Source organism: Psammomys obesus, unplaced genomic scaffold (assembly GCF_907164565.1).
Source record: "Psammomys obesus unplaced genomic scaffold, mPsaObe1.curated_primary_1811, whole genome shotgun sequence".
NCBI classification, from domain to species: Eukaryota; Metazoa; Chordata; class Mammalia; order Rodentia; family Muridae; genus Psammomys; species Psammomys obesus.
Genome location: NW_026596158.1, coordinates 4,067,146 through 4,091,021, shown reverse-complemented (window position 1 = coordinate 4,091,021; position 23,876 = coordinate 4,067,146). Strand labels below are relative to the sequence as shown.

At 56.0% G+C, this 23,876-nt stretch overlaps 1 protein-coding gene across 1 annotated transcript in view; it reads right to left on the bottom strand.

Annotated features, from left to right (window-relative positions):
- Positions 1 to 23,876, bottom strand: part of Pepd (peptidase D) — a 132,259-nt gene that overhangs the window by 6,340 nt on the left and 102,043 nt on the right. Inside the window, exons 10-12 of the mRNA XM_055594982.1 lie at positions 16,974 to 17,042; positions 15,757 to 15,834; positions 6,146 to 6,294 (exon numbers count right to left, since the gene is read on the bottom strand). Coding sequence (XP_055450957.1) covers positions 6,146 to 6,294; positions 15,757 to 15,834; positions 16,974 to 17,042 — 296 coding nt within the window. The remainder of the gene's footprint in view (positions 1 to 6,145; positions 6,295 to 15,756; positions 15,835 to 16,973; positions 17,043 to 23,876) is intronic.

The following is a 23,876-nucleotide window of genomic DNA, read 5'->3' as shown; positions in this document are numbered from 1 at the left end:
TCATGGTGGCTCCTACAGGGCTCTTGGCACTTGCCCAGACACAGGCCTGGGGTCCCTGTGCCTCCATCTTCCTTGCTTGCACATCCTCAGATGTAAGGCACAGTTCCCTTGGCTGTAAGTGGGGGCTTGCTTTCTGCCTGTGTGTGGTTGGGTTGTGACAGTGATTAAACCTCCAGCAACTTGGCCTCAGCATCTGGCATGGGTGGTGGTTATGACACTCACGGCTGGGGCGTGGACCCTGAAGTGTGTGAAGGTTGCCTTCCTTGGACAAGGCTGTGGCTGGGCACAAACCACTCCTGGGCTCCTTCTACCTTTGCAGCCCATAGTCCTGAGCTGGGGACATCCCAGCAGGTCCATACTAGACATCACAGTAAATGCCCTTTATGGATGGGGTGAATGCTGCCTAATCTCCTGACAATCTCACTCCTGTTTCTGGAAGCAGCAGTATCTCTGGGTACTGCTCAGAGGTATGGGAGAGACTGGTGGGCAATGGTAATGGCATCTTGCTCCCACTCGTGGGGAGCAGCTAGACAAGCAGCCAGGGTGTCAGCAGACAAAGCTACATCCCTCCTGCAGTCTCACCTATCCCTCTGTGTGCTCCCACCTCCCTGCAGTCCCTGCGGCTGGGCCGAGATGCCTCTCCAAGCACCTATTCCTCCATCCCGGGCCTCTGGCTGACTCTCTCCAGCAAGTCCTCTCTGATGGTCCCTTCCTAGCCTAGCGGAGCCAATCCATGAGGGTGTAGCCTGGGCCTGAGGGGGTGGGGTTCTAGCCTTGCTCTGTGCCTGGCACTTGCTAAGTGTGAGGAGTAGGCAAAGCACTAGCCTTCCGCGTGGCTTTTCATCAGCTGGAAATATATAGCCCCAAATCAATGCGTGATTTGCACCCCACTCTGAGATGAGAGCACCCGGTGGGAGGAGCATCCTGGCCGTCAGCACCACACCACTCACCTCATGACAAGGGCTGAGAGGGGAGACAGTGCCCGTGCCTGGGCTCCAAGATGGCTTTCTTGGGCCCCCTGCTCTACCTGGCCTCCCTTGCCAGCACTCCAGTGGGCCTGCAGCCTGCTGCTGCTGGGGCCAGGGAGGCCTCTTAGAGCTTTAGCAGCATCCATCACAGCCCCAGGCTTCCTGCCCAGAGTGTGACAGCCCTGGGGGGCTCCCAAGCCAAGCCAGGAAGGCAGCAGATCCTCTCTCCCACCCCCAGGGTGCTCAGTTAGACAAAGAGCTCACTTCATAGTGGACAATGGCCCTCACGGGATGGTTCATGTGGGAGCCAGGCCTGTGGGGTGTGGGAGCAAAGGCATAAAGCCCAGGTCTCAGGGCAGGCCCTGGGAGCTGCAGTGAGCTAGCTGCATGGCAGGCCAAGCTGGCATCAGGCCCAGGGCCTCTAGCCCAGCCCACCCTGCAGTGTCTGCTTCGGGACCATGGGGACTCATTCACCCTGTAGAGGGGCAGGAAGCAGCATGTGTCCGGGCTGCAGGCGCCTTGATGCTGCTGATGAAGCGGGGGCGGAGCTGTGGTCTGCACACTTCCCGGAGCTCTTCCCTCCACACTCTGGGAGCACACACACACAAGTGCTCCCGGCTAGGCAGAGACAGCACTGCCCCTCCGTCCTGCAACCGGTGGGTGGTGGGCAACGGACCGGGACAGCCCTCCCAGGCCTGGCTCCTGCAACGGGCGGGCACATGGGCGTCATGAGGTCCCTGTACCACTAATGGCACAATCTCCACATTCCTCGCCATCTCTGAGGGCAAGGGTCCACAGGAAGTCTAGCCACCTCACCTTTCCCTACCTGCCTGCTGGGGTAGGAGGGAGCCAGGAAAGGTGAGCCCTTTCCCCACACACGGATCAACAGAAGACATATGGACTCAGCTGGTGCAGACGCTGCCCTGAGGCCCTCCCTACTCCACCTGGTCATCACCTACATGCCTCTCGGCCTCAGGTGCATTCTGGGAGCATGCTGGTTGGTTAGTGACAGCCACCCCCTCTCACTTGATGCTGCTCTTCTGCTTCTGCCTCAGTGTGTGGGCATACGTGCACACACGCAGAGATGGCACACAGTTAGGACCACAGCAGCCTTCACCCATAGCCACTCACGTGGGGAGGTGTGTGTGGGCAGACTGTGGCTGGGCAGGACAGGGAGAAATGGTGGGTCCCGCACCAATGACTGGCAGGAGGATTGAGACTGGGTGTGGTGGCGAACGCCTTTAATCTCTAAGTGGACAGCTGGCACAGGATGGGCTTCGGGCCCTGAAGACCCCAAAGCCACCTGGAACTTGGACTCTACCCGGCCAGTGGCCAGCACCATCGGATGGTGTTCTCCTGGTACCAGAGCGGCGTGCCCACCCTGCCCATACTCCTGCAGACTGGCCGGTGACCTCCTGGCCAAGCTCAACGGACCCTTGCTCTCTGAGTGACAGAGGCTGCCCCTCCTTGGCCCAGGACGGGAGCCAAGGCCTGCATTCTTCAATCCCCTGGGGCTGCAGCTGCTGGTCCATGTGTGCTCTGATCACTCTGGTCCTGCCTTTCCCCTGGGCGTCGTTGTCTGACTTCCTGCCTGTCTTTATTTATTCTTCCTTGGAAGGTCTCAGGAAGCAGCCGGGCAGTCTCAGCAGGGCGTTTGTCTTGGCTCTGGGAGCTGAACCCACAAACCAGGGGCAATTCCACTGAGATGGGCAGGGGCCTGACCTAGCCACTGCCAATTCACCACTCTGGTGAGGGAAACTGTCCCCAGCTACTGAGCAGCTCTCTGTGAACACAGGAACCCTGTGGGTCAGGCCTATCCGGGGGGACCGGACAAAAGTCTAGCTCTGCCCTTTCAGACCCTCAGAGTGACGTAATCTACAGGAACATCTGGGAGTTCTGCTCTACTCTCCCGAAAGGAATCTCCAAGCCACCAGTGTGGGCTCTCCTAGGCCAGGTCTGTGCCCACAAGAGCCCCGAATTGACAGAGTGGACCTTTAGGGAGGCTCCTCCTCATGTGGGCTGCAGAGGTGGACTCACAGGAGCTGGGGCTGGATGCTCCAGCCTGGTGCTTGCCCCAAGCAGTCTGCATAGCTAAGAGAGGTGACCAGGTGGGTGTATCCAGCTAAAGGCTTCCCTGACTGCAAAGTAGGGACCAGCTTTGTAAGCCTGGCCACTTCCTGGACAACTGGAGTGGGCTGAGCTGGCCAAGCTACTGACGGGTGACAATGTCCAGAGCCAGCAGGCTTTGCAGTGGCCGAGACGCAGGTGGCATGGAAGGGTGGAGGCCTGGCGCTCCAGGGTGAAGGGATGGAGAGACACGGCTGCTTGGTAAGCAGGACCGCTGCTCCAACCTGCTCCCCTTGTGTCCACACTCCTCTCTGAGGCCTAGCCCTTCCTCTGGCCTCCACGGTGGCATGTGGCAGACAATGCCATGCCCTTCTTTCCTGTGTGGAGGAGGGGTCAGAAAGGCCCACTCCTTGCTCCCGTGATAACCACTGGTGCCTCATCATCAGGACATGAGGGTGGCTGGGCTCATGCTGGCCTTGGGGCTCTTACACAGCAAGCCCTGCTTTGACCAGTGGCAACAGCCTTTTCTGGCCCAACACCCGCATTTCACTGCTGCCTGCAGAGGTTTGGAGATACCACCCAATGTGATGGGGCCATTGCCAGCTCAACCCACGGAATGACACAGTTGTCTGCAGAGAGAGACTTGAGGTCAGCATCACAGACACTGGATGGCAGAAACCCTAGCTTATCCCAGGGACTGTGCCCCGTGGAGAGGCCTCAGTGGGAAGATGGCCCAGTCCCTGGTGGAGTAGCACTAGTTATACATCACGGGAGACAACACTGTACCCTGAGTCAGAGGGGCTGTGAGGGCCACAGTTCCCGGTGCCCCACCCTGCCTAATGCCCAGGGGCACTGATGCTTTTTAAGCTGCTGTGCCCTGCAGCAGCCCAGGTGAGCGAGCCACCCCTGCTTTCTATCGGAATGCTTTGCTTTCACAGTTCCTTGTCTCCCTTCAGGCAAACTGACTTTCTTTCTCTGCACTCATTCATCTGTCAAGCTCTGTTCCTGCATGCCGAATAAGGGGTTGGGGTTGGGGGGGGGTCGGGTCCTGGCTCCAGTGGCCTGCTGCATCCACAGCCACCTGCAGCTCCTAGCCTCTGGTGGGAGCTCTTACGGCTAGGCTAGGGTCCACACTGAAGGGATGTTCTCAACATTCCTCCTCTGAAAATGACTGGTCCCTGAGACCACAATGTAAATATTCCAACAATGGGAAACGGGGTCACAGGAGACTAATTTAGCCAAATGCTGAGCCAGCATTTGGACTACAGCATGCCACATCCTGGGGCTTTTACAGTTCTGGGGACCAAGATCATCCTTCTCTCTCTCTCTCTAATAAAATCAGGACAGCATGGAGATGTACAAGTCTGGCCACCAGAATCCTTAGAAACACTATCAAATCAGCTTTCAGGCTTCCCATGGCCCCCACAGACCCTGAAGCTCTTACTTCTCACCTCCAGATCATAGAAGAGTTGGGTAGCTCCCTGGTCCTTTAAGAGTGTGGATGCTAGGGACCAGAGCTGGGTGAGCCTGCCATAGAGTGGGCTCTGTGGTAGGACAGGGAGCTACCCCACCAGCTGGGAAAAGGAAACTGCAGGGCTAAAGCCCAGCTTGCAACAAGCCTGCCACTGGGCTGGGGCCAGGGCTTGGGCCTGGATGCCTTGGGCCCACTGTGTTCCCTTCTGCATTGTGGCCCCCAGGTGGTATGGGGGGACGCCTGTGTCGTCCCCCCCACCCAGGGAGGTCTGGGCTATCATGGGGGTGGTAAGCTGCTTCTCTGGGATGAGGCAGGGCCAGGGAAGGAGGCTCTGTGGTAGCATAGTGCTGTGAGCTATCATCTTAGGTTCTCACCTGCAGCCCTCATTGGGCTTCATGTAGAAGGAAGGAAGCCGGGGTCTGCGTGGCCAGGCCTGTGACCACCCAAGATTGGACCCTGCTGCATACAGGCAGAGATGACTCAGTGGGACATCTGTGCCTGGAGTGGTGTGCGGGAATCAACAGGTGGAGACAGGCAGGGAAAACTGCCCCACGGCCAGAGGGAGCCTGGCTGCAGCAAACAGACTTAGGTGGTACCCAGTAGCCATGTGTCTCTAGAGGGCTTTGCCTCAGTGCGAGGACACGAGCGCGCGTGCGTGTGTGTGCGACTGGCACTTAAAGCTGTCTTCAGGATGATGTAAGGAACCCCAGGTGAGAACCCAGCAGAGCCATCATATCCCTAAATGCTTCCCTTTGAGGAGCTCGTACGGGCAGGACTCCCTGATGCGGCTAGGTGTGGCAGGGAGTGCTGGCTCAGTGCTGTGGGTGCCTGGTCCCGCATCTCAGCACTACAGGCCGGGGGTGCGGGTAGGTTCATCAGGTGGCATGGTCAGTGGCTGAACTAGGAACAGGAGGCCCTAGGTCCCAGCGGGAAGGCTGGAAGGCTGGGCTCACTTTCCTTTTAGAGAACCATCACGCAGTGAGATGCCATGAGGCAGAGCTCCTGGGGGCTCTGTAGGTGGTATGAAGGTGCGTGGGAGACATCATACAGTGAAGGGGGCAGCAGCTGGCTACACGAAGAAAGGACACCAGGCCCTGTACTACCACTGTGGCAGGGACAGTGACCACGACCGACGACTACCTTGGAGTCTTAGGTGCTTTCTAATGTTCAGCTTAGATCTTATAGGGTGCTGCCTCCCCACATACAGGCGGGAAAACAACCCCAGGAGGAGCTTTAGGACTCAGGGGCGTGGCCTCTGAGCAAGGTTAGAGCCAGACCCAAAGCTGGCCTGGACCTTCCTCAAATGGACTCTGCTTCGGGATAGGGCAGGGGGCACGTTGCTGTCCCTGTGATCCGTACAGGTGGAGGGATAATGTAAGGAGATGTGACAGGATGGGACACGGGGTTGCAAGGGGTTGAACTTCCAGATCCCGCTCTGTTCCTGATGGGAGGCCAGTCCTATGCCCATAGGGTGCTCTGGGAGGCCTCACACCAGCTGTAATCTAACTGGCCAAGCATGCAGAGTAGATGCAAACAGACTCTGGGATCTGCTTCCTCCTGGTGTCTGTCTGTCACTCAGGACCACCCCGCCCCCGCCTTCCAGGCAGGTCCTCCCGCAGGGTCTCCTGCCCCTTACCTGGCTTCATGGTGCTCATGACAGTTCTGCAGCTCCTGAGCACTGCCTCGTAGATGGCCTTCTGGTCCTCCGTGAACTTGCCATTGGCAGGGAAGGAGCAGGTGATATCTGAAGCGAAGCAGTAGTACTCTCCACCCATGTCGAACAGGCTGTGGGGACAGGGCATCGTGAGGCGGGCGGGCCGAGGCGCCACCCGGCACGCCCCTTCACTCTGCTGCAGCCCGGCAGGGAGCTGAGATCAACTCAGCAGATGTGAGGCAGAAGCAGGCAGATCTCCGAGTTTGAGGCCAGCCTGGTCTACAGAGTGAGTTCCAGGCACCTGTGTGTGCGGGGTGTGTGTGTGTGTGTGTGGAGCTGGAATAATTTCAAGATCTGCCTGGGCTACAGAGTAAGTTCCAAGCCAGCCTGGAAACTCTGTGAGACCTGATCTCAGAAAAAAAGGAGAAAGAGCACTGGAGATGGCACTTAGATTGCACTAGCCTAGCACACGTGAGATCCCAGACTCAGCCTCCAGAACCACAGAAGGAAGGAAAGGTGGGAAGAGAAGAGGGAGGGATGGGGGTGAGGAGGGAGCTTGGCTCAGGCTGTCCAGGGAAAGCTAAGGAAGAAGCCTGGCCTTAGCCTCAGCTGTAGGGATGCATTCAGGATGGGGGAGGAGGGGACACACGGGAGGGTGGCTAGGTCTCCAGATTCCCACATGCAATGGCCTTCCACGTGAGCAAGCCTAGAGACTCCCTGGCCCCACCCTGTTTGTACCCAGGACACGTGCCCAGCGGTTTGAACTGCAGCAAGCCTTTCTGACAGGCCCACAGTGCTCGGGAGAAACCAGCAAGAGGCTGGCGCCTCTGGCTCTGCTCTACTGTCTGGTAGCATCACTCCTCCTGCTCAGGTAGGACACAGCTCAACGACAAAGGAGAGAGGGGCGAAGAGGAAATGCCAGGGTGTGTGTAGCCCCGTTTAGCAGTGCTTTCCTGGGGATTGGATGAAGGGTACTGCACGTGATTCCCAGGTGGGTGGCTGTGCAGGCTGAGACGGTGAAGAGGACCCGAGGGACAGGAAGCAGAGGCCCAGAGCCTTGAGCCAGCTGAGGCTGGACAGTGGGAAGCAGCCAAGCCTGCTGAGTCAGGAGGATGGCGCTCCCCCGGATAGCGTGTGATGGCTCCTGGTATGGCAGAGCCCACGTAACAGGCCATGGGGCTCGACTCTGGGAGCAGAGAAGAGTCCTGCCCTGTGTACCATCTGGGATGGAGCCAAAGAAGGCCTGTGGGTTTAGGCCTGGCTTTCAGAACATGGGTCAGGCAAGGGGTCACCTCAAGGCCAGAGTGACTAAGGCAAAGGGGTGTGTACACAGAGGGCACCCCTTCCCAACCCACTCCCCTTTAGCACCTGCCGGGGGGGGGGGGGAGGTCAGGCAACACAGAGCACGGGCCTATTCCTGGGGTCATGACAGTCATCCCAATCAAACTGGCTGAGGGGCCGTGCTTCAGTCTCCCTGCACCAATGGAGGCCAGCTCTGCTCAGTGAGGTGGGGGGGTGGCCATGTCCATCTGCAGCCACACATGCCGGCCAGTCTGAACCCAGGGCATATCTGTGGCTTCCTTAATGGGGGCCTCTCACCCAGATTCCACTCTAACGGTAACCACAGACATTCCACAAGTTGCCTGTGTGCTGGTGTTGAGAGGCAGAGTGAGGGAGCAGGGCGCGACCCCGGCCCTGCACGCAGAGCACAGATTCCGGCTGCATGGCTTGCCAGAAAGCACTGGCTATCGCTCGGCAGCCGATTTTATAGGAAAAACTCCAATGTGCAGGATGCCTGGACACCATCCTGGAATCCAAAGTCCTCCACAAGGCACTTTTTTAATCTCCTGACTCTTCTGGTTGCAAAACACCATAAACGGGGTCAACAGTACGGAAGGCAAAGCAGAGATAACATCTCAGGTGATTCCTAGCGAGCTGCCCCCCACAACCCCGAGCATGACTGGGAACTTTGGCTTGGGTCAAAGTCTCTGGGGGACCCTGTGTGGTGCAGACTCAAGGGACCTGGGCCTCTCTTCAGAAAGACCCGCCCAGCTCAGTTACAAGAGGGCCATGAAACACGAGTCGCTGGAGACACAGGCGGGCATCTGCTCCCTGGGTTGCCCTGTGGCCCCTGGGGCCAGAAACTGCCTGCAGGTTCATTCCTGTGGAGGGAGTATCCCCCTCAGAACCGGGCACACCAAAGCCCCAGATGGAAGGGAAACTGAGGCTATGAGCACAGGTCCAGCAAAGCCCTCAGGCGAAGATGGTAAACATCTCAATTACCTTGTTTTGCCTCTGGCACTCAGCCTTGGGGCCAACGCAGGTAGCAGTGGGGACAGGGGCTCGGGGTCCCAGGCTCGGGTTGCTGGAAGCAACAGTACTTTTACTTGGGCTTCCAGGAGTCAGTAAGGGAAACAGAGCTTCACCGTTTGATGGATTAGGAGCATCTGAGAATACATGGCCTGGGCAGCCAGGACAGGGTCAGGCGTGTGGGGACACTGATTCCTGGGAGGCGCCACATAAAGGTGACCTGCAGTTGGCCCTGGGGAAGAAGAGTCAACTGGTGATGGGCTAAAGGAAAAACAGAAATGAACTATTTTTAAAAACCAGGAAGCTTGCAAGATGACATGTAGTGCTAGATTCATCTAGAATGGGACAAAACAAGATTCTTCGGGGCACAGCGGACAAAATCAGGTTCTCCAAACTTTGCCTGAAACAGGGACGAGATGGTGGGTGCTCTGATTTCTTCAGCCTGCCAGGCTTTCTCCTCTAGCTTCTAAATCCTTCAACTCTCTTTTTTGTTAAGACTTTCTGGAGAAGGAAGTGTACACCCAGCCAGCCAGCTCCATGCTGCCCTGCGACACTTGGGCACGGGCTCGAGTCTATTTTTGTGTTCTCGGTTCCCCATATTTTCTGCCTTTTTCTGTTGTTGTTTACTTTTTTTTTTTAAAGTCCTCCCTCGGTGCTTTTCCATGCATAAGTGATTCCAATTCAAGCCATTTGGAATCCAGGGACGAAAGCCATCACTCCTATAAATCATCTGCCTCCAGTTTTCTGTCTACCGCGCCTGCCCTTTCCAGGCAGAACTACGATAGAGAATTCGGTCATTCTTGGCTCAATCGAGAATGCAAGATCTCCCCTTCCTGGCTGGGTAGGGACACCCACCAGGGACACCTCCATCACTAGCAGAGCGGGTCTGTGTGATAATCTGAGACATCTGGGAGATGACATGTCTCCAAGCAATGTGCTGGCACCTCTCCCCCACATGTGTTCCTATGGCTGTGCTTCTGGCCGGGATGAACGGTTCTGTCTTCCGCTGGCTCTTTGTGGGGCAGCTCCAGGCCTGGGCTACCTGCCACCATGGGCCCACCCAGACCCTGTCCAGGTCCTGCTTAACTCCCTTAGGCCCTGTGCGGGGACCCGCCGGCCCACAGGCAGAAGGCCTCCAAGGCAACGCTGCAGTGTTTATACAAGGGCCACTTTGTACTCAGCTTGTAGCTCCATTTTACTCTGAGTGTGTGACACACACTCGGCTGCTTCTCACCCAAGACTGACATCTTACACGCACGTGTGCCAAGCATGCTTGCTCTGTGCAGACTCCCCAGGCTGTGTCCCAGGCTGGAGGGAGGGAGGCGGGCTTCTGAGTAGAAGAAGAAGCAGCTCATCCACCCTGGACCTCAGCAGGGGACAGAAAGGATGGTAACTGGTCACTCTGTCTCTGCGGCAGTCCATGCCCTCTAGGCTGGCCACTGTGGGCGCCTGCCTCTCCGGCCCACAGGTCAGCTGCCCACACCAAGCTCCCCACCAGGCCTCCTCCCAGCTGGCAGAAGAGCCATCCTCGGCTACAGGTAAAGCTCTTCCTATAGACTTCCCGGGCCAGCTGCTCTTCAGGGTCTACGTAGGCAGGGGTGATCCCCCAGGCCAGCAGCAGATCTCTGTCCCCAAGCCTCAGATCTATGAATCCCCAGTGTAGACACTAAGGAGAACAGTCCCATGCTGGGCTCCTCCTAGGACTGCAGGGAACTGGCACTGCCCTCTAAGAAATGTCCTAGAGATGCAGAGCACTAGTGCCAGGCCAAGCCCAAGGAGAGCACCACAGTGTAGCCTGGACTGGAGGGCAGACACTCAGCTGCTTCCTGCCTCAGCCCCGTGGGCCCAGGGTCGGGCACCAGGGCCATAGCTGCCGTGGGTGGGGAGAGGCCAGCAGTCAGCATCATGCAGACAGCACATGCTTCATTTCACTTTTTTTTTTGGTGACCAGTGTCTTGTGATGTCGGTGAGCACTGTCTAGACTAGCGCTTTTTAAACCATGGGCTGTGACGTCAATGGAGTGGGTGCGGCCACAAAGCAGCAACAAACTAAACAGGACAGAAAGCATGTGGGGAGGGCATCTGTTTATGACCAGGAGGCATATCTGCAAAAAGGAGCCCTAATTAGAAGGCCAATGGTCTTCTGGGATGGGACACTGAACGCCTTGGTCAACTCATATGGACAGACAGACAGACAGGGCCTTGTGTTTGCAGGAGAGCTCTCTTAGCCAAAGGCTGGCATATCTTCCCCTATGAAATGTTCTGCATGGGGCCCCCTAGTGGCCACCAAGCGTCTCTTTGGAAACAGCAAGGCTGGAGAGGGGCTATGAGTTGTGTCTGGTAGTGGGGGGATAGCCCTGGCTGACTACCTCTGAAGCCTCCTGGAATACTAGGCACTGATGGCTCGGAGCTTGGAGCCCTTAACCCCACCCCCACCTTTCCCCAGGTCTTCTGCAGCAGGGAAGAGTCATGGGCACATTCACCCTGCCTGGGGTCCCAGCTGGCTGTCAGACACACAACCAGAACAGGCACAATCATCTTCTCCAATGCAGGGCTCAAGAGAGGCAGGATCTGCCTCAGCCCTTGGTATCTGCAGCCCAGGGGTGAGAACTGGCATGCCTGTGATGGTAACAGCTTTACAAGACAGCTTGGATGCCACCCTGGCTCCAGCTGTGACCCAGACAGACTGACAGTAGCACAGTTCCGGGTGCCTTAAGTACTAACTGTCCTGAGATGAAACCACCCTCATCTCTGGGTTTTGGTGACCTCTAGACATGGCCATTACCAGAGCAGGGAGACAGATGAGGCTGGAAGCCACAGCAGAGATGGACAGAGAGGTGGAGCTGCTGGCAAGATGCTAAGTGCAGGGCTAGGATAGGCCTGTCTCTAGCTGGACTGCAGGCCCATCTCCCACAGCCCAGGGCAGCATAACAAACCACAACCAGAGAGGCCTGGCTGAGTTCTAAGGCGACACTGCCCTCTTCTGGCCAGTGCTGGAAAACCCTGCCTTTCCACCTATCTGTCAGCCAGACCGGAAGCACTTGAGGATGGACCTGTGCTCTAAAAGCACGGGAGAGGGGGCACGGCACCTAGCTGTAACTCTTGTTCTTATAGGATGGCAGACAGCTGAGAAGTGTCCCAGCTGCTTCCCAGAGCCTAGCCCCCCGACTGCGCACACATCCTCTGCTGTCTGGGGTGAGCTTGTAGAGCAGTCAGGAGTAGCAGAGGATGGCATAGCTCGGCTGCAGAGTCTTGCACAAGATTGGCTCAACCTGGGATGCCCTGCTTGTCGGTGGACTCAGGTACAGACAGTGGTTTTCCTGCTGGCCCAGGAGCAGCCTTTATCTGTCAGTGGGCTGAGGTGCCCATGGTCTGAGCTGGCTGTGGGAGGGCTCGGAGGGTATAGGGACCACTCCTTACCCAGAGCTGGTGGCCCTGGCTCCTTCCCTGTTTCTCTAGGCCGGATGTGTCCACACCCACCTGCCTGGAGCTAGATGCAGTGTGCAGCATCTTCTGTGGCCTCCCACTCAGGAAGGGCCTCCAGCGACCTTGTTTGACACCATCCTCTATGTGAACATGCTGGAAGCATCAACCAACAAGACAGCGCCCTGGACAAGCCCAGTCATCAAAGCCCTGCCTGCTTTCCTTAAGGAGGAAAACAAAATACAGCTGATGCTTCCTGCAGGACAGCGCCCCGAGCAGCAGGTTCAGGGGGAACTCCAGGGACACAGCTGGACGGTGCTCTGGGAGCCAAGAGGAAAACTCTGAGAGGTTTAACAGCAGCTGCAGGCACTGCACAGGCTCAGGGCTCTGAGCTGAGCTGATGGGAGGCAGGGACATCTCGAGTCCCACATGTCCCCATGCCTTCCCTGGGGTGCACACGGAGCATCTGGGGTGGGATCTGGCCCAGGGAAACAGGAAAGGAGCTGGGAGCCAGCTGGGATGCAATCGGCTGACAATTCCATCTGAGGTACAGACCAGCCTGGGCGACAGCTAGGACTCACGAGTGAGGACTGTGGCCCACAGTGGCTGGAAGTGGCCTTAGCTGACTTTCAGCTCCACCCAAGGTTCACATGGAGGCCTGCAACAGCAGGAGGCCAAGGCAAGGGTGCAGCCATAAAGTAAGGCCAACCTGGGAGGCACCAGAGACCCTCGTTCAGCTGTAAAAACAAGAGAGGTTGACGGAATAAAGTAGGCCTGCTCTGTACTCTGCCCAGCCCAGGACTGCAACTCGTACTTCAGAGATGCAGAAAGCAGGAAGCCGGCATGTCAGGCTTTGCGGCTCTGCCCCAGCCAGGTGCTCTAGGACCCCACAGATGGAAGAAGTGAGGTGGCAGGGAGAAACCTCTGTGTTCAGGGTCAAACAGCATGGCTCCTGGTGCGCTTCTGTGGGTATATGCTGGAAGTGTGGGCGTACTCACTCCTGAACTACTGAAAGAAGCCGAGAGGGCTGCCTGTCACCCAGCACCTCCTTCCCTCACTGCTCTGAACCAGCTCTGACTCACCAACAGCCCTATTACTGCTAAAATAGCTTTTTTTTTTTTTTTTTTTTTTTATCAAAAGCTAGGTAGAGCCCAGAGCCCATCCCTGGGCTCCATGCCTGGAACACATGCCCTGTCCCGAGGGGCACTCAGCTTTCGGTCAGACTCCAATCTATACACAAATTCTGGTCCCCTACCTTCTGATGAAGTACCATGACTTTACGTTATGATAACAGTGTGATTTATTATTTACCAAATGCGCTAGGTGCTTGGCAGATCAATTTCAATAAAACAATGGATTATAAATGCAGCCAGCAATCTGGCAGTAGCAGTAATCAACAAAACATGTTCTAAATGCTACATAATAAATTGACTATAATAAACTCATAATGATTCCACTGGCTACATTTCAAAGTTAGCACTAGAAAAGCAAAATCACCAATTTGAGTTTGGCATGAACATCTGTGGGTTTCCTCAGATCACTCCTGTCCACAGCTGTATCGGGAGGCACAGGTGCCACATGCTGCAATGAGGGCTGGGCCAGGTAGAGGCCAGGCCTCTACAGAATCCTGGCTGGCCCCTACCCATCTCTGGGATCCCCAGGATTGTAGGTAGGGCTGGTTTTCTCACGGGGAAAGAACCCCCTTTTGGACAGATAAAATAGAGCGAAGTAGCTGCTTCCTCTAGGGTGCGCTGAACTCAAGAACAGTCAAGCTTGTAGCCGAGGGGGGCTCCAGCCAGCCAGAGCTTCCCTGGATGGTGGGGACCTGCTACTGTGGCTGGCCCCAGCCTCTGCCCCGGGGCTGGGTTCCAGCATCCCTTTCTCTGGTGTTGGCCAGAATAGGCCAGAGCCAAAGAGCATCAGAAAAGCTCTTGGGCAGTGGGACCTTGTGCTTCAGGCCAAAGTATCAGCAGGGGCAGGAGGACTGAAACTTCAAGTAGGGCCTGGAATACTTAGTAAGACTGTCTCAAAAATAACAGGTGAAAAGAGGGCTAGATGTGGGTATGGCTCAATGCTAGAGAATTTGCCAAACATGCTTACGGCCCTAGGTACTGGGGAATGCCATGAGGCATGGCTGAGGAGCATAGGAGGGTAGGGAGGGGGAAGCTTTGGGCAATCAGTGCCTCAAGAGACCAGGTGGCCTCCCTGGCTGTCTTTGGTTCCACCATGGCCTAGAGGCGAGGGCCTATTCATCTCTTCCTTGTCTCCTCTAAGCCAAATCTGAGGCAGCCAACCCTTCCCCCAATCCCAATGACACCATGCATGAGCCCAGCACCCTGCTGAACCTCAGTCACTCCAGCCTTAGCCAGTGCCTGAGCCTGCTGCCTACACAGGCCCGTGATTCCAAGGCTCTGTGCAGCCTGCAGGCAGACATGTGTTTTGTGGACCTGTGCTGCTAAGGCAGGCCAGAGAGACTGACATTGACTGAGGGCCCGTTGCTGTTAGGGAGGGGGTGGGGGAGCAAGAACCGGCAGTCATAAATGCTGGTCTCTACGGCTACTCATCTTTTGCTGGCTCCCACTTGGCTCATCAGCTTTGGCCCCAGGAAGAGGTCCTTTTCAGCCCCTGTGCTCCTCCTATGCCCTTTCTGCCATTATCATGGGGAGTCCTGAGATGTGTATGTTATCTCCACTCACAGATGAGTAAACTGAGGCATAGAAAGAAGCTTTCCTTACAGAAAGCTGAGTGGCTCCAACCAGAATGTCTCACTTAGTTGCTGACCCTTGGGGGCAGACTGGCCAATCAGATGCCAGCGTAGACCCTGGGACTGAGTGGTTGTCTTGTACTTGGTGGTGACTGTGCACAGCATGATGTCTTTCTCTGCAGCTATGTCTGTCTGTCCATGCATGTGTGCTCCCCCTCATTAGACATGAGCCCCCATGTCTACCTGCAGCAGGGCCAAAGCCACCCAGTGAGCAGCCACCACAAGAACCCGAGGCTAGGGAATGAGGGTAGCAGGTGGCTGAGAAGGAAGCTGATGGCCTGGCCAGGCACCTCCAGTTAAGCCAAGAGGAGGCCGTGGCACTGCCAAGGAGCCTCGCTCTGAACAATGGACCAAACAACATCTAAGAACCAGCCAGGCATGGTGGTTTATGCCTGTAATCCCAGTACCTGGGAGGCAGAGGCAGGAGGATTGCTGTAAGTTCTTGGCCAGCTCTAGCTAGAACCCCCAGTCAACAAAACAAAGCAAAACACAAACACATATGTAGGAACCAGGCAGGGAAGAACAGTTTTGGTTAGCTCACGCTCACATCTGCAGACCAAGGCAGTTCTTAGCAGCCTAGAACAGCTTGAGCCAGCCCTGGTCACTGTCTAGTGGGGATCCAAGAGTGACTGGGAGTGCAGATCCCTCCAAGCCCAAGGGTGGCAGTCCAGCAGGCTCTGCCCACACCTGCCCTAGCACGGCCTTGTGAGGAATCGAGGGGATGGCAGCGCTGACGAAATGGCTGCATATGGCAGGGAGCCTGGTGGCCAAGGATAATGGGTTTTAGGGTGGGGAACACCACACACAGGGAAAGGACAGCCTGGGATAGTGAAAAAGCCCCCGACCCCTTCCCAGCTCCACACGAAATCTTGTTGGCATTCTGCCTCATGACGTTTGCTTATAAGGTGCAGGCCTTAGGCCGGGAAAAGGCAGCCTGCAGGCAAACAGCTATAGCAGAGAGGTCCGGGCTGAGTGCTGTAGCCAACCCTCTTGGGGCAGGGGCCCAGAGGCCTCTGGCTGACCCAGATGTGGAGCACCTACCTTTGTCCCGGCTGTGCATGTGCACAGTGGGCTGACGGCAGCTCAGCCTCACTTACCAAATATCTCCATCCTTGATCGTCCGGTCATTGGGGGCCCCAGCATGGCCATAGTGCAGCACGGCCGCATTTTCACCGCTGCAAAGAGCCACGGAGGGTAGGTAAGAGCTCACTGTCACCCAGCAGGCCCAGGAGGCTGGGCCAGGCCCACAGCCAGGACAGGAACATGGTGACCCTGCCTGACACAGAGCCGGGAGCAGCTCCTTGGGCACAGCTGCCTTCTGGGCTGGGGGTGCAGGCAGCATATGCAAAGAACAGAGGCTCATGGACCTGGAGAGGGGCTGAAGGCGGGGAGGTTTTGTGGAAGGGTCCTGGCAGTCTCAGAAGCATCTTGCAGTGCTATTCGGGGCCAGTATCTCCTTGTTCCCTGTTTCATGTAGCTATACCCTAATGAGCACCCCTTTAGAAGAACTTAAAAGAACTATCCAAAGGGGAAAAACACACCTGGGTGTAATATTTATGGCCCTATTCGGGAGTCTCGGGAATCATAAAAGTAGAAATAATGATTTTTCTTCTATCCACCAGAGAAGCAAATTTCCAAGGACTGAGGTGTTTGGATGTATTATTCATATGTGAGGGTGCTCAGGCGCATCAGCGAGAGCGTCCACCGCTGTCCAGGCTGAGCAAGGACCGGGCTGCAAGGACAGAGCTTGGGAGGCTAGCCTGGGCCAGCCCCAGACACGAGAGACCACCCACACCTGTGATGTGCTCATTCGGTCACACCCAGAATGACCCCTGCCCCTCACACGGCTGTGCATGCCCGGGGAGACCTCAGCAGTGCAGTCAAGGCCAACGGCTGCCCGTGCCGCCAGGGTTAGTTCTCCGTGTGTGTGTGCTGGGGCACAGCCTGCCACGTGCCGATGACGCGGCCTCAGCGTGCCACGCGGACACCCCCACAGCGCCCGGCATCGGGCCCCCACCACGCACACACTCTTCTGGAAGGACTCGGCACCGCAGCCCCTGCACTGACACAGCTCCATCCGTGCTTTACCCCCACCACACACCGCAACGCACCATTTGCCGCATGCTACCTGTAGGCTAGCTGCTGGCCTTATGCGTGCGTGTGACGCGGCATGGAGTGCCAGCAGTGGCGGGCAAGATGACCTCCGGGCACTGGTGGGGGTTCAGGAGTGAGCAAGGGGCCCTGAGCTAGGTGCTGGGAGGATGAAGTGCTCCCCGCTGCATGTCCTCCCGGGAGGCCCGGGCCCGAGACCTACCTGCAGCAGATACAGGTGTAGGAGGTGTGGCGCATGCCACCCCGAGAGTAACAGTAGTGCTGGAACAGGCTGTGGAGAGAGACACACGGTGGGGTGTGACCGGAGTCGGCAGAGCCTCAAATGCAGATCCCCCCCAAGTGACCTGCTTCTGCCACGCTCCTGAGCAGGCTGGAGCACCCCAGGGAGTGTAAGCACGGGGCCAGCCCCGGGCCAGAACTCTGGAAGCCAGTACCACTGAGAAGGAGGCAAGCACAGACCCTCGCTGGCGGAGCTTGCCTGCTGGACTGGCAGGACTCCTGGGCGAGCAGAGCACCGGAGCTTGACCCTTGGGAGAAAAGCTGGGATGAGGGACACACTTCTATAGGGCTGCGGGGTCTCCTTGTGGCTCTCTGACAGGTGCATGGCATGACCAGCGTTACCCTGGGCTGCCAAGGGAGTGCTATGCAGATGGGATGGCAGGGCTGGTGCAGGTGGGCAGGGCAGGGCATTCTCCAGGGAGGTGACGAGGGGCAGGTCCTGGGGGCAGGTTCCACGTCGCCCTGCCTGAGGAAGCAAGAAGTCGGCTGGGCTTAGGGAAATGCTCACACCTCAGCAGGCAGGCCCAAGAGCAAGGGCTGGAGGGACAGATGGGCCCCAGCCCCAGTGCCAAGGGATGCCTCTGGGAGACTGGGCTATCATAGTACTGCAGAGTGACAAGGAGGGCAAGAGGTGGTCCAGCCTTCCGGAAGGCTCAGCGGTGAGAACACGTGTTAGGGGAGGGGCAGTGAGCTATCTCCTCACATTGGGTAGACTCAGCGGAGGTGGTTCAGATGCTGACAGACCAAATATTACATCAGAAGGCCGAACTCTTAGTGGGCATGGTGGCACATGCCTGTAATCCCAGCCCCTGGGACACTGAGGCAGGAGGACTGCTATGAGTTCAAGACAAGCTTGGGATACATGTGAAAAGCCTGTTTTCAAAATTCCAAAACCAGCCAAAGAACCAAACAAGAACAAACAGGAGAAAGCCAGGGCTGGGGAGCTGGCTCAGTCTTTGTGGTTTGGTTCTAGCACCCACATTAAAGTCTCACAGCCTGACACTTCAGCTTCAGGGGCCGGGCGCCTTCTTCTGACCTCCATGGGCATAGGCATACCCGTGGTGCACATACAAACATACATGCAGGCAGGCAAAACAAAATAAAATAAAAGCAAACCCCCTCCCTTCACTCCCCTTGACAGTTCCTCACTAAAAAGCCCTGGCTGGTCTGGAACTCTAGACCAGGCTGGCCTTGAACTCACAGAGGTCTGTCTGCCTCTACCTCCCGAGTGCCGAAACTAAAGGCATGTGCCACTAGGCCTGCTTTATTTATTTAAAGAAAGCAAGCTGAACCCCAGGGAGGCTGCACTGTCCTGTGCTTCAGAATGCCCCTGGGCCCCACCTCTCCCGCATGCCTTGGACCTCAGCCTTGGGACACAAGCTGTCCAGACTCTGCAGAACCTTGCTGGTAAGGGGATGATGGCGGGAGCCGCCTTCACTCCATCCCAGAGGCTCCAGCACGTTCTCTCTGCTGGGCCCTGACTAACTCTGCCACAGCGAGCAGGCCTAAGCGGCCTCATCCCTCCTATTGCCATCTGCAGAGTGCCAGAGGCAGCCACGGGCACGAGGAGCGGCAGCCCTGCCAGCCCTGCACGTTCTAGGCCTGTTTTGGAAAGTGTCTGCGCGGAGGAGTTTAATCTTCTAGGCACTGTAAACACAAATTATGTATAATTGTTATGATTGGGTATTAAGTAGTTGTTATGCAGAAACGGTTCCATGGGATCCGACTGGCTTTCAGGCTTGCCTTGCAAACCTTCCAGGATAACTGGGTGTCTTACAAGTGAAATGTTTCCTCAACACGAAGGATTTGAGGAGCTGTGCGAAGGTGGGGCGGGGCGATACCCACTCCTTTCCTTAGGTGGTCCCGAATTCACAATGGGAGCACAGAGGCCGTGGACAGACAGACCTTAGCTAGGCACAACCTTTCGACTTTCTGTGTGCCCCGGGTAGTCTGCAAATCCTTAGAAACAGCGCCTTCTCTACACAGCAGGCCTCGGGGCACCCACGGAGCCTCAGTGCTCCTCAGCTTTAGGAGCTGTGGTCCTTCCACAAACATCCAGGGGCTACACGGCCATGCTTACTGGAGTGGAGTCAGGTGTCCTGTACCTGACCCTTGAGGTGCTACTGGGATTGTCTGTAAAGGACAGGCAGAGGGTAGCCACGCCACGCCACTGGCATGTACACTGGCATGTTCACCACGATGGAGCCTGGGATGAGTTTGGCACTCTTGCCTGGGGCCTAATCTCAGCAGACAACTGTTCCTGTATCTTTGTCTTAGGCCTGGTTTACAGGAGCATCTAGCAGAAAGGCAAAAAAGACCCTGTATGCCTCAGCCTGACACTGGCCATTTTCCAGCCACGCGTATGATCCCATGTTCCCATAAGCAGGAACTCAAGGGAGGGGAGCCCCCCCATACAGAAAACCCACCCTATGATGAGTCTGAGGTTCTTTACACTGGACAGCGGCCTATTTTGTTTTAAATGGTTGTCTGGATGCCTGGTGGCAAGCTGCTGCTGGTATTTGGGGAGGCTACAGAACTTTGGAACGTGAGGCCCACTAGGAGTGGGCCCTCTCCACGATCCAATTCTCCACCTGCTGATCCCCCAAGATAAGAGGAATGCCGCCCAACTCTTCTAAGGCGGCAGCCAGAGCTCCTCTTGTTGCCAAGCCTTACCTGCCATGAAGGGCTGAAAGTCCCTGAACTGTGAACCCACATAAAGCTTTCCTCCCTTAAGCAGCCTGAGTGAGCTCTTCTGTCATGGCCATAGGAAAAGTAGCCAAAACAAGATCTAGAGCTTGCACATGCGAAGCCACGGAACTACCCTCACGCCATTGGTGTTTGCATTTTTTTTCTCCTTTTCTGATAAAAAACAAGGACACATGCATGCTTTCGAGGTGATAAGTAAATTAAGTGGGCCCAGCCACATTTTCTGCAGGCTTCTAGCCTGGGCTGTGGAAGTTCTAAGGAAAGTGAGGGTGATTGGGGGGATGAAATAACATGTCGATGATCTTTAGGGGGGAAGCACAGAGGAGCGAACGCTTTGGCACACGGAGCAAAGCAAGGCTCTGTACAGCCTGGTCTGAGCTCAGCAGACAGAGCTGGGATGAACAAGCATGGGCCAGGGCAGAGGAGCAACCTGACCCCCACATCAGATGCCAGGACACTTCAAAGAGACCCCTCTTCCTGGGAAACAGGGCCAACTGTAAGGCAGAGAAGGCGTCCGGCTCACTTACCAATGGAGAGGCCAACTGCTGAGTGACCCAACTCCATGATCACAATTTGCCATAGGCTGCCGGCTGCCCTCTGGAACTACAGTATGTGAGCTGCCAGAGAGTTGCAGCCAGCCCCCGATTAAATGCTTCCTCTTATAAGCGCTGCCTTGGCTGTGTTGTCTCTTCACAGCAGTAGAACAGTGCCTAAGACAGGCACACTGACTAGGCACACGGTGCCCACCAAGGGACTTCCTGAGGGCAAAGGGCTGCCGATGTCCTAGCCACCCACCCTTCCACCATCCCCGCTGCCTGGGCATTCTCTCAAGCCAGGCTCAGGTAAAAGCTGCACAGTAACCGGGCATAAACGAGAACCTGAGGTAACCTTTGAGAATTTGCACATCGGATAAAAAGGTGGATAGAGTCACTGCAGTGACAGACTGGGGCAGGGCCATTTGTCAGTGCCTGGAGATGACTAATGAAGCAAAACCAGCAAATACCCAGGCCCATGTCTGTAGAACCATGTCCCTGGGGTCAGCGTTGCTGGGTCTGCCTCTCTGGCCTTGGGAGTGCTCCCAGGCACGAGGCCCAGCATTAGCCTTTGAGGGTTTATAATCTAACACATGATGATAAGCAGGCCTGTAAGATGCACTAAGAGCTAAAGAGAACAGCAGATGGCCTGCCCCAGGAGCAAAGGTCAGCTAAGCTATAAGCGACTGGTAGCTCTCGAGGCCGAGGCCTTGGAGGTCAGCAGAGGCAGCTGGCCACATCATCCCCCAGGCTGGTCCACGATGGATCTAAGGACTTCCAGATGTGGAGAACAGCACGAGCAGGGAAGGGAAGACTGCAGGGGTGGTGCAGGCCACCAGAGCAAGCAGAAGGGCGGGGAGAGTGGGCGGTCTGTACACTGGCTATGAAGCCGGGTAGAGGCAAAGGGGGAACCCTGAGGAGCCCCCACCCAGGCCTCTGCTCTTGGTCCTTGATGAGCAACCCATACGCCCTGACTCCTGGGCTCTGCTCAAACCTCACTCAGACACTAAACCCTTGCCTTGCCACTTGTCAGCTGTGTGTGCCTGATGGGCCTCAGTTTCCTCATTTGTGAAAAATGCAATAGTGGAACCCCATTCCTCCGGGTTATTGGCTTAACCCTTAGAATATGTGGATCGGTGACTGACACACAAGAGCACCATGTGCAGAACAAAGAGCTTGAGGGGAGCCCACAGCGCAGAGCCCTCTCCTGTAGGAAACAGAAAGTTATAGGCACCTAGCACTGGGTGTGAATCAGACCTTGGCTACCCTGTCCCCCCCCCCCCACTCACACACAGACTCACACCCCATACACACACACAAACCACCCTACCCCCTAACACACATGGTCTCACTATGTAGCCCTGACCGGCCTGGAACTTGCTATGTAGGTCAGGTGTCTCCAGAGAGCAAGGATTAAAGACGTGTGCCACCAGGCCTGGCCCTTGTGATCGACACCCATCCCTGTGTCACAGCCCCTGGACAGGCCGACATATATGGAGGAGGCAAATGTGGGGCTTCCCACAGCCCCAGGATCTATGCTCCCCTAAGGGCTTCCTGACCCTTCATCACGGCCTCAGGCAGGGCTGATCCTGGAGTCTTGGGGCCCGGCCATGAAAACAGGGAAAAAAAGGAAGTAAGAGAGAGAGGACAGCTTGCAAGAGTCAGTTCTCTGAGAGAGAGAGAGAGACAGAGGGGGGGGAGAGGACAGCTTGCAGGAATCAGTTCTCTGAGAGAGAGAGAGACAGAGACAGAGACAGAGACAGAGAGAAAGAGAAAGTGAGAGGGCAGCTTGCAGGAGTCAGTTCTCTGAGAGAGAGAGAGAGAGAGAGAGAGAGAGAGAGGGAGAGAGAGAGGACAGCTTGCAGGAGTCAGTTCTCTGAGAGAGAGGGAGAGAGAGAGAGGACAGCCTGCAGGAGTCAGTTCTCTGAGAGAGAGAGGGAGAGAGAGAGGACAGCCTGCAGGAGTCAGCTCTCTTCTGTGGCTCCCAGGGATGGTACTCAGGTCACCAGGCTTGGCAGCAGGCACCTTTATCTTTGAGAATTTATTTTATTATTGTGTCTATGACAGGGAGTGCCCTGGCATGCGTATGTGGAGGTCAGGACGACTTTGTGGAGTTGATTCCCTCTTCTCACCTTTAAATGGATTTCAGGGATCAAACTATCAGGTTTGAGTTGCAAGCACTTTGCCCACTGAGCCAGTTCGTCAGCCCGAACTACTTTTTCTATGACTTATTGTGCCTGCGTTACTTTTAATTTACATTTATAATATATACTGGCTCCGATGCTTTCTACATAAGAAAGGCTTTATGTATGTGTGGAAAGAGCTTCCTCAGGTATGGCCTGAGGGATGGTGAAGGGGAGTCCTTTTCAGAGGGAGAGAGTGAATCACAGAAGAACCTAAGAGGCATCTCAGGAGACATGGGGTGCTTCCCTGTTTCCTCAAAGTGTCAGCAGCAGCTTCAGAGACTGGGAGCCACAGTGATGGTCAGCTCAACCGCATTCAGGGTCACTTGGGAAATTGGTTGCTGTGTGCCGGCGAGGATTTGCTGTGGGGAAAAAGGCCCTCCCTGAATGTGGCTGGCCCTGTTCCAGGAGGTGGAGACACAGCAACATAAAAAGGGGGAAAGGAAAAGGTGACTGGGTGCTGGCATTCTCTCTGCTCTCTACCCGCTCAGAATTGGAGGACAAACTCAACCACGTGCTGCCGCCATCACGAACTGAGTTCTCTGTGAGTCCAAAGCCATCATCCCTTCTGAAGTTCCTTATATCGGACATTAGGTCTCAGTATGTCAGTGGAAGGGAGTCCTCTTCCATGAGGACACAGAATGGAAGCAGCCTGTGGGTCTTCTTCCCCCGAATAACTCCTTCCTTGTGGGGTCATCAGAAGGCCCCTGGCAGACAGACTCTTACCTGTAGTTTCTGTGGGTCTTTTGCAGGACAGACCCTGGGACAAGCAAACTGAGATACTGCTCTGGGCCTCCTCTGCCCTAGACCCCAGGTGAGGACAGACCCAGAGAAGGCTAGGGACAGATAGGACACCACTAAGGCTGTGTGTGTCTTAAATGATCAAGTGGAATTCATAGCATGTTGCCAGGAAGGGTCGTGAAGCCTTAGACTAAAACCAGCACTGCATTATTAGTGAAACCAGTAGTAGCAGAGGGCCTGCCAGCATCACAGCATAGCCTGTGCCAATGTGGCATCATTAGCCACAAGGCTGTCTGCAGTAAGTGTGGTAGCATCTTGGCCTTTGGCAGCCTCTCCTGCTTCCTGGTGCTCCTCAGGCCTCCATCATCCCTCTTCCCACCAGCCCTGCTCTAGTCCTAGTCAAGAAGACTTGACTAGGGAAATGCCTTCCCAGCCCAGCTTCACAAAGGTCCTGCCAATATTACCGCATGGCATGGGCAGGGCATCTTGGGCCTGCACAGACCATCCTGAGCCATTTGTCCTAACTGCTCTGCTTCTGATGGGATTCCTTTACAAAGTAGCTACCTCTCTTGCTACTATGACCAAACACAAACACCTGATAAGAAGCAGCAGAAGAAAGGAAGGAAGGAAGGAAGGAAGGAAGGAAGGAAGGAAGGAAGGAAG